Source organism: Egretta garzetta, unplaced genomic scaffold, assembly GCF_000687185.1.
Source record: "Egretta garzetta isolate BGI_Z169 unplaced genomic scaffold, ASM68718v1 scaffold112, whole genome shotgun sequence".
Taxonomy (NCBI): Eukaryota; Metazoa; Chordata; class Aves; order Pelecaniformes; family Ardeidae; genus Egretta; species Egretta garzetta.
In genome coordinates, this window is record NW_009258884.1 from 2404250 (window position 1) to 2414414 (window position 10165).

At 51.2% G+C, this 10165-nt stretch overlaps 1 protein-coding gene across 1 annotated transcript in view; it reads right to left on the bottom strand.

Annotated features, from left to right (window-relative positions):
* P2RX5 (purinergic receptor P2X 5) overlaps positions 1-8770 on the bottom strand; it is a 16211-nt gene extending 7441 nt beyond the window's left edge. The window contains exons 1-5 of the mRNA XM_009633955.2: positions 8181-8770; positions 5675-5825; positions 2911-2982; positions 1786-1861; positions 1347-1443 (exon numbers count right to left, since the gene is read on the bottom strand). Coding sequence (XP_009632250.1) covers positions 1347-1443; positions 1786-1861; positions 2911-2982; positions 5675-5825; positions 8181-8317 — 533 coding nt within the window. The 5' untranslated portion in view covers positions 8318-8770. The remainder of the gene's footprint in view (positions 1-1346; positions 1444-1785; positions 1862-2910; positions 2983-5674; positions 5826-8180) is intronic.
* Between the last annotated feature and the right edge of the window lie 1395 nt (positions 8771-10165).

A 10165-nucleotide genomic window follows, 5' to 3' on the forward strand; every position in this document is an offset into this window, starting at 1 on the left:
CGGGGGGGTGCCAGGCTGGGAAAAACCCCAGACATGCCCTACCACTCACCAAAACCAAGCAGGAGGCAACACAGTATATCACCTTAAGAGATAAGCCTACCTTTGATTTAATCTACATCCTCTGAGCTCAAAATTACCCTTCTCTCAGCTGCATGCTGGTTAATGCAGCCACTAGAGGACAGCCTCGTCCTGAACAAGCAAGCTGTGCTTGGGCCTGGGTTATCCTTCTGCTTGTGATATGGAAAATTAATCTCTGCTACATGGAGACAACACTCCCTGGACAGCCAGTGTCCTCCTCCACCCAGGCTCCACCCCATTCTGAACCGCATCTCCGCAGAGGACTTTTCAACATGACACAGAAAGACCTCATGCCTCTGGCCCGTAAGGCACGTTCTGGAAGGTACTAAGCACCCTCCCAAGTCCTGAAGGTAACAAAAGCCTGAATGCACAGCCCTTCCCAGGATGAGGCTCTTAGAAAGTCTCCTCAACCCGTAATAGACTGAGTCACCTCAAAGTTGTTTTCCCATGGCCTTTCCTGACCCTGAGCAATCACTGTTCTGGTCTCATCTCCAGCTGGGAAGATGTCAAACACCTTCAACTAAAGTCAGCAAGACTCTACATGATCAGTGCCTCTGGAAACTAAGACAGCTGAACCTCCCAGGTTTGCAGAAAACCAGTCCGATTTTCCCAGCTGAGCTATTACACTACAGAGAAAAGCTGTTTGCCTCTCATCCTTCCTGTGTCTGTTGCTCCCCAGGTGTCCTCTGGGAGTTCTTACCCCAGCTTTGTAGGGGTCTGGGGGCCAAGGGGCTCAGTTCTTCCTACCTCAGGACACGTGGCTTGCCTCTGGTTTGGGGTCACAATCAGATTCGTCATGACAAAGAAGACGCTTTCACCCTAGAATAAAGCAAAGCAGGAAGAGTTAGAACACCTGTTTTATTCTTAAAGTCTGCAGTGGCGAGAAGTGGTTTCCTGGAAGAGAAGGGTTTGTTAGCTGGTTTGCATTCGTATCCTGCCCATGTGTTTAAACTGGAATGGCCACCTCACAAAAGGCGAGGGTTTCATGCCGTGGTTCATGCCACTTCCCCCACTGCCAGCAAGGAGTCAGTGAGGAGCGTGCAGGTTGAGGAGAAGTCCTGAGAGCTGGAAACAGGCCTGGGACAGCCAGAGAGCCAAGCAGGCGGAGCAGAGGGCCAGTCCTGCCAGGGGGCCATGCAGAGCTCCCTCCTGCACTGGAACAGCCAACATTCAAGCAAGCATTCAAGCAGAGGGAACCTAGAAACTGCCCTGAGTAACACACAAGCCAAGCAACTCAACCTCAGAAACAGCACAGGATGGCCACGTACTTGGGCTTTGATCTTTTCTCCACTGGGCACCAGGCCAGTATCTCGCAAGTCCCTCTGGTGCCGTTCCTCTCTTGCAAACAACGGCCAGTCTTAACCCCTGCAAGCAGAGGTGTCACAGAAAAGGTCACACAGATCAGCCACCTCCTCTCCTTGCCTACAGGGCACATGAAAATCAGATCCTTTTCCCCACCACCCTAAGCTCTCCCCCCTGCTGTGAAAGGACCCCCCTCAGCTGGAACAACCACTCTTGTTGCTTCTCTGAGCAGCCCAGGGTGCTTTGGCCCAGACGCCACAGAGCTGTAAGCAACGCAGCAATCTTAATAAAAGAAAGTCCTTGCTGCTGTCTGTCATCAGAAATGTCTGGGGTTGTAACCAGGCTGATGCCCCTGAAGGAACCTGCCTCTACCAGAAACAGTACAGGAGGAGACCCTTCCCTTACCATTGCCAGCCACCACTGCTTCACCTGCCGGGCAGTCACCGTCCTTGTAACACAGGGCATCAGGAATGCTGACACTCTGCAAAGTGAAAGAGGACAGAAGTGAGACCTATGACAGGACACGAGACTCAGAGGAGTAAGAAAGCACTGATGATGTGGGGTGAATTCTCTATAGGGTGGTGAACAGTGAAAACATGCAGCTGAAGTGGTAACTGCAGGTCGTGTGCAAACAGCTTCACAGTATCACACCACCAGCAACACGACGGTTCAGCTACAACATCCTGCTTTTGGGGTCTGCTCAGTCTGGAGAGGGCCAGGCTGTGGAAAAACCCAGACATGACCTACCACTCACCAAAACCAAGCAGGAGGCAACACAGTATATCACCTTAAGAGATAAGCCTACCTTTGATTTAATCTACATCCTCTGAGCTCAAAATTACCCTTCTCTCAGCTGCATGCTGGTTAATGCAGCCACTAGAGGACAGCCTCGTCCTGAACAAGCAAGCTGTGCTTGGGCCTGGGTTATCCTTCTGCTTGTGATATGGAAAATTAATCTCTGCTACATGGAGACAACACTCCCTGGACAGCCAGTGTCCTCCTCCACCCAGGCTCCACCCCATTCTGAACCGCATCTCCGCAGAGGACTTTTCAACATGACACAGAAAGACCTCATGCCTCTGGCCCGTAAGGCACGTTCTGGAAGGTACTAAGCACCCTCCCAAGTCCTGAAGGTAACAAAAGCCTGAATGCACAGCCCTTCCCAGGATGAGGCTCTTAGAAAGTCTCCTCAACCCGTAATAGACTGAGTCACCTCAAAGTTGTTTTCCCATGGCCTTTCCTGACCCTGAGCAATCACTGTTCTGGTCTCATCTCCAGCTGGGAAGATGTCAAACACCTTCAACTAAAGTCAGCAAGACTCTACATGATCAGTGCCTCTGGAAACTAAGACAGCTGAACCTCCCAGGTTTGCAGAAAACCAGTCCGATTTTCCCAGCTGAGCTATTACACTACAGAGAAAAGCTGTTTGCCTCTCATCCTTCCTGTGTCTGTTGCTCCCCAGGTGTCCTCTGGGAGTTCTTACCCCAGCTTTGTAGGGGTCTGGGGGCCAAGGGGCTCAGTTCTTCCTACCTCAGGACACGTGGCTTGCCTCTGGTTTGGGGTCACAATCAGATTCGTCATGACAAAGAAGACGCTTTCACCCTAGAATAAAGCAAAGCAGGAAGAGTTAGAACACCTGTTTTATTCTTAAAGTACCTGTTACAAGGAGGATGCGGTTCTCTGCAGGACAGCAACACCTCCCTCTCCCCTAGTGCTTTTCAGGCTGAGATACGACAGTGCCCTTTGTCTGGATATTTGTTTGGATGAGGTTGGCAGGTCCCTATGGCTTTTGGGGTTCTGTTTCAGAGACCGCGTTAATTCGGTGAGCAGGACTGGCTGAGCCTTGCCTCGCTAGCTGCTCAGCAAGCGCTTGTCCTCCTTTCCCATAAGGACACAGTGCCTGATCAGGGATCAAAGGCCCCATTCCTCCGCAGAGCTGTGGGTGCTTATTCTTGGCCAGGGTCAGGCTGGTCCCCCCAGCTGCTCTGCTACAAGCCTGAGCTCAGGGAGCAAGGCAGCAGGGCACAGCATAGGAGCAGATTTAGTGCAAGACCATGGACATGCGTTAAAACAAAACAGAGCACTTCTGGCATGGCTGTAATAGAGAGAACACAGATCCCTTTACAAAGCCATTGGCGTGACTGTCTGAGACATGCAAGCAGAGACTTGACTGCAATTTCATCCCTAAAATCCTTATTTCTGGCAATGTAGTGTTTCCTCTGTATTTGGGCAAAGCCACAATATACATGGCTGACTCCTGTTCTGGAGCTTGCCTTTCTTTGCACATTTACAGCTTCTATTTGGTCCCTTCCCCACATTCAGCAAAAAGTTATAGTTAACTGCTCCCTGTAACAACCAACACCAAATGAAACCACAGGAAAAAACAAGCCTGAAGACAGTTTAAAGTCAGCAAGAGGGGAGAGAAAGCAGCTTACCACAGCACTACAGATGGAGGCTTTGCCACTCGGAAGTGAAACGAATGCTGAAATAAACCCTGTGCTTCTACCATTTCTGCTCCATACCATGCACATGTGGGAGAGGGAGAAGGGTCAGCACCAGGCTGCAGCTACAGGAACACCAGTTGTCTCCCAATAGCCCCCAGTACTGGGGAGCCTGACCCTCACCACGCCGAGCCGAGGGGGCATGCAAAACCATTAGAGCTGGCCCACAGTCCTGGCCTGAGGCAGGGCAGCCCCGAGCATCTCAGACAAAAAAATCCTCGCCCACGACAGGAACCAGCGGTGTGTCAAGCCTTGCTACCTGTAACACCAGTTGCTTGTGTGAGTGAGCACCTGGTGATAAAATACCTGATCGGGAGCAAACTCTGGACCCCCAACCCTACAAAGGCTGCTCTGGACCACAGCAGGTAACAAGACATTTCTGCAAACGTGTCAGAGGACAAGCCCCAGAAAGCAATGGGTGAAGGATTCACCAGGTGAATCATTGCACTGCATTAAGCTTAACCCCAAAGCGCCACTGGTTCACCCTGCCTGAGGGCATTTTCAGTCCTCAGAGAGAACTTCAGTACACTGAGTGCCTGCCGTTTATTCTGGAGTCTCTCAGAAAACCCCTTCCAACACACAGCCCTGCCCGTTGCACATAAAATCGGAGATCTCGGGTTTCTGTCCCCGAGAGCAGAGCTCGGTGCTCTCACACTCGCCTGGCTCGCTCTCCTTCCCTCGCTGTGCTTTGTGTGGGGTGCATTTACCCCACGTATTGTAGACCGATTGCCCAGTCATGTTTGGCTTATTCCTGCCACAGCCCAGACATCTGCGATGCAGAGCACACCAGCCCAGAGGCAACTATCTTCACTCAGCACACCGCTCTACAATAAGCCAACAAGCAGTAACAAGAACATTGAGTCATGGGAGAAACGCCTGACAAATTAAAATACTGGTCAGCATCAGCACCTCATTCCTGGGGGTGCACCCCAGACACCTGCTAAGCGTCCCTGGGCTCCCACACAGCTCGAACAAGAGGCACCACGAGCACGCTGCCTGGCCTTCCTGCTCCACAGCACACGGTGGTTTGAGACTGACAGCTTGAAGGGAGGCTTTGCATCGAAACCGATGGAGATGCAGAGCACAGATCCACAGGTCTGAGAAAACATGGGCTGCAGCAGGAGGAAGGTGAAGTTTTGTTCTTATGTACAGCCAAGTAAATTGTTCAATCGACAGCTTTCTGCCCCCCGTCAGCACAGGACTCTGACTTTCCCCTCACACCTTTCCACACACATGTGGTAGACACCAGGAGGGAAAGCACAAACAGCCGCTGGCAAGCACAGCTGGGCAATTTCCAGCCTGGTGCCAGGCCACATCTGCTGCCACCTTTTCTCCTTCAGCATCAGTTGTGCACCTCACTTTGTTCAAGGCAAGGAAGCAGCAAGGCAGGTTTAGCCAGACACATTTCAAGCAACCCTCATCACTCAAATTGCACCACACTTTCTTTCCATCTCCCACCACCTCTGGGCTGCCCCGTGCATGCCTGCTCTAGCCCGGGGAAGGAGGCAAGCAGACACTTTGCTCAGCTGAGCAGTCCCACTGAAGCCCACGGGACATCTACTTGCAAAGTTCTGCTTGCCAAGTATCACAGACCTTTGCATGATAGACAAGGCTGCTTTGACATTTGCTGGAAAGACCCAAGAGAAGGCACAGCATTGCTTTCTTGTAGCCCACTTCCTACTTATTCCTGGGAAAGACCTGGATACATCACTGCAGCCTTTCCCCCAGCAGCCATGCTGGAAGATGTCTTTCTAGCTGAGCAGCAGAGACAATAGCAGCGGGGTGATACCAACCTGTGGAGGGATGACATAGTCTGCAACATCCCACAGCCTCTCCCCCAGCTCCGAGGTGTTGGTGAAGGCTACCCCTTTCAGCTTGGTGATGACGGAGCTCTGGAGGGATGTGTCGGTGTCCTGGTAGCCTTTCTTGACAAGAAACACCCACCTGCGAAGAACACAGTGGGTAGCAGCATTAGCAAGTGGGGTCAGGGAAGAAGTTAGCCAGAGGAGATTTACACCAAGGCCAAACACCATTCAAGGGCAAATCAAAGCATCCCAACGACACCAAACCCTCTGCAACTACTACTACAAATTTAGAATAAACTCTTTGACACAAGCTGTGCTTATCTACAGCGCTGGAGGAAGAGTCAGGACCGAGACCCCACACGCAGGGAGAGGTGTAATAAGTGGTCACGGTGTAAAAACCCAAGCCTCCCGCCTCCTTGTCCTGTGCTGTGCTCAGCAACGTCGACGGAAAGAGGGGAGGGCAGGGCTCTGTTTGCCTCAAGATGAAAAATAAGAAAAGCTTTTGCAAGGTGCAGGGAAGAGTATGGCTGGTCTCCCAAATACATGACTCTCTCCCATTTTAGCAGCAACAGACCATGGCTGGGGAGGTGCAAATCCTGCAGGTGAGCTGAATATGACTAACAGAAACCTGTAGGGAATATTCTCAGCTGGATACAGGATCTTTTGTAAGCCAGTGTGATGGTAACAACCTGACTGCACCCTGGCCTCTGTGCTGGGCTTCAGGCTTCTCACTAGCACCCCTGGGAGAGCTGCTGCCTCGCTAAGCAGCCCAGGGAAAGGCTTTGCTTACTTCTCCCCACTGGAAGCAGCAAAAGCTCCGTAACACTGGGTGAAAACCTATCATCTGGCTTAAATGAAATGCTTCCAGCTTCCCCATAATACCGCCAAAGTCACCTGCCAAGACAACAAATCACCCAGACCCTTGAAGAAGCCAAGGGTGCCGGGGCAGGTTTTAGGGGAGGGAGGCAGGCTGCGTTTGCTGGCACAGCTCCCCTTTGCAGCGCACTGACCTGGAGCGCACTGCTGCACGCAGAAAGCGAAAGCAGCCATCTCTGGGGCTGAGCAGCACTGGCATATGCTGCCCTTCACCTCTGCCTGTGACAAACCTGAATAATAAAATTCCCCACCCCTGTGAAGTTTCCTACTCTCCTGTTTTTCCTAGGACACTGGTTTTCTCTCCCAGGAGGGCTCAAAAGCAGAGCCTTATATTTTCCACAGAGAATCAGGGAGGAAACAGCAGCTGCATGCAAGAAACGATCCAGAAGGGTTTGATGATCACAGCCCCTGAGCCAGCCTCTGAAGGGGCGAGCAGTCAAGCAGTCAGACATCAGGCTAACGCTAGCCACCTCTGCGATAAGCCGTAAGCCACCTCTGCAATGAGCCCTAAGCCCCCAGCCACACAGGAGCCACTGCAGGCACCATCAGTGATGGCACCAAAGGTTTGCAGAAGGCAGTAGATGCCTGGGGAAGAAAACAACCAGTGTGGCCCAGTCTCTGAACACTCATGGTCGCTGGTCACGCTATATCCCTCTTGGACGGAGGATGTGTCCTCAGCAACATTATCTACAGGATTCCTCCTTTAACAACTAATATATGCCAGACTGCTGGGACTTCATCTCCGCCCTGCTAACTAAAGCAGGCGCTGGAACTGTACACCTTTCTATAAATAAACCCAGCATGTAAAAATGACTCTGCTATATTTAATCAGTGAAAACACGAGGTGCAAGAAAGGTGAAGGGACTCAGGAGCCCAGACAGTGAGGGTAAAGATCTATGAATCACATTCTGAAAAGCCTCGGAAGCTCAGGAAGCAACTGCACAGGTATCACATGGATAATTCCAGGTCTGAGCCTGCAAGCTGCAAGGAGTATTGCTGTGTTCCTTACATGTCAGTGTGACCAGCTTCTTGCAGAACTTGCCCTTTTCTGAGAAGTGCTCTAGCTATCTCCACGCCAACTCGCCCTGCTCTGAAATAAATGCAAGGCAGCCAAAGCCCACGCTGCCTCAGCCTCCACAATCCCGGCTGCTGCAGCCCACTCCAGCAAAGAAATCTGCCACTTTGTGCTTAGTTCCCTCCCCTTCAGACCTGAGCATGTCATGCCACCCTGCAGGCAAGCCCGGTTTGTCCCCAGGCTCAGCAACCATGGCCATAAATGCTATTGTTTCTAATGAGTCAGGTGTTAAGGTTTGGCACCATTCCCACCAAATACAGAAATAAAGGCGTAAATAATGCAGTACAAAGCCATAGTGCCATTTGATCTATTTTTAACCCGATGTTAATCTAGAAGGTAGAGCTGAATCGAGCAGGAGAAAAATCAGATAAAAATCTCCGAGACATTAGAAAATCCAGCTGTATAAACAAGCATAACTATCTGCATTAAAATCATAAGACATAGCAAGCTGTCATGTATGCAGAGCATCCTGCGTTAATCTTCATCACAACACAGCAAGCAAACACAACCGCAGCAGTATGTGAAACGCAGGGCGATTCTTACCCCACCAGGTAAGCCAGGATGGAGAGCTGCACCACTCGATAGAGAATCCCCACCTTCTTGTTCTTCGCAATGACGTATTTTTCTGTTTTATAATCAAAAAGTGATAAAAATAAACCCTTCCAAGCCACCTGCCCCATGCTCCCGGCTCGCTCTGTACCGGTGGCTGGAGCAGGCAGCAGCGTTTGCAGCTCGCATTATCCACACGTGCTCTGCATGGGAACCTGACACAGCAACCCCTTGAGAGCGAGAGGCTGATCTCCTCCCTCCCCTCAGCTGCACGCCGCCAGCAGCTCTGGGCTGGAAACCGGCAGCTGCACTAACACGGGGTCCTTCCTCAGCTGCTTTCCAGCTAATTCATCCTCTGGGGAAGCCCCCATCTCAGTTTTGCCCTCCAACTTCATTCTCTGTCCCACAGTCACAAAATGCTTATAATGAAACATGTTATAGCATGAAGCCGTGTTACAGCATCCAAGGTGACAGAGCTGTAGCCACTGTTAAATATTAAAGCCTTTCTTCAGCCTTTACATGATGGCAAAGCACCTGGTTAAATTTTTAATTTCTTGAGTATTTGCATAAGCAATGAGAACTCAGGTCCTCACCAGTTACCCAAAATACCTGCCTGGTTACTGCATCTTCCCACAAAAAAAACCCCAACAACCTAAGAAAGTAATAAATAAATTCTGCATGTGGCTAAGGGATCAATCACCATCACATCTCACTAAAATGCACGGTGGGTGCTGAGCTGGGCACATATAGATACAGAACATACCATCTGGTGAAATACCAAAGGGAGAGGAACAGTTTAACCCTCACTGAGATAAGAGTCGATTACTAGCCAGCAGCACGAGAGGTGACTCCCAGCCTAACGGGCATTTGCGTGTGCAAGGACATGCAGCCATCATTACTTAAACCGAGAAGGGTGGACACGGCTTCCCAGCTAAGGAGGGAACGGAACGAGCTCTGAGGGGGAAAATGAAGTCGGCCAGGACCTTCCAGCAGCCTGGCTAAAAGCGGTAACGTACCTCACCAAGAGGAGATCCAGCAGCAAGCGTGCGCTTTCCGGGGGCATCCCATTCCTGTGCCCTGACAGGAGATCTCTACCCGGGCAGCTCTTCTGGGATGGGACTGCTCATAGGCTGAATCTGTCAGTCTATCAGAGACATGAGGTGGTGTATCAGGCATAAGGTGTGGGGTTTGCTCTGTCCGTGTGTGAGCACCCAATTAGCTCCCACCTAAGCACCAAATTAGCTCTCACCTGAGCACCCAATTAGCTCCCACCTGAGCACCCAATTAGCTCCTGGAGCTTTGTCAGGACCGGGAAGGCTCTTGAGATTACACAGTATGCAACCGTGATAGACGCTTGAACAGAGGTCAAGAGAGCGGTCACGCTACGGGGGCAGCACAGGTGATCTGCTCCAGCACACACACCCCTGCCCTACGCAACTCTTCCCAGGGAGAATCATTCTCAAGACCTCGGGTTTTATGAAAATTTTATCCTTCATCCTCCTTAAATTCCATATCAAATTTAAATGGATGGATCAGATTTTTAATGAATATGTGACAAGGTTGCTCCAAATCACAAAAGAATCACAAACAGTGTAATAACGAACAAAACACTATCCTCAAAATACCTTATTTTGTCCCTCATCCCACAGCCATCCCTAGAGTTTCCTTCTGCAAAGCGAAGGAAACCTTTCTTGAGCAACTGCAGAACTAGAACAGAAATGTGCCCGTGGCCTCCTTTTAACCCAGCGGCTGCTGCGCTCCCCGAGTCCAGCCCCACGGAGGTCGATTGATTCAGCGTGGGGCTCTTTCATGAGGGACTCCTGGGGCTCCCCCCACTCCCACACACCCCCAGTCGCTCCTCTGGCTCGGGGTTAGCCCCGGCCCTGCTTCCAAACTTTGCAGCTGCCCTTCAGCCTCAGCGCAAGCCAAGGGCTGGCCTTGCTCACCTCTGCCTCTCCCCATGTCCCCTCCGGGTTAGG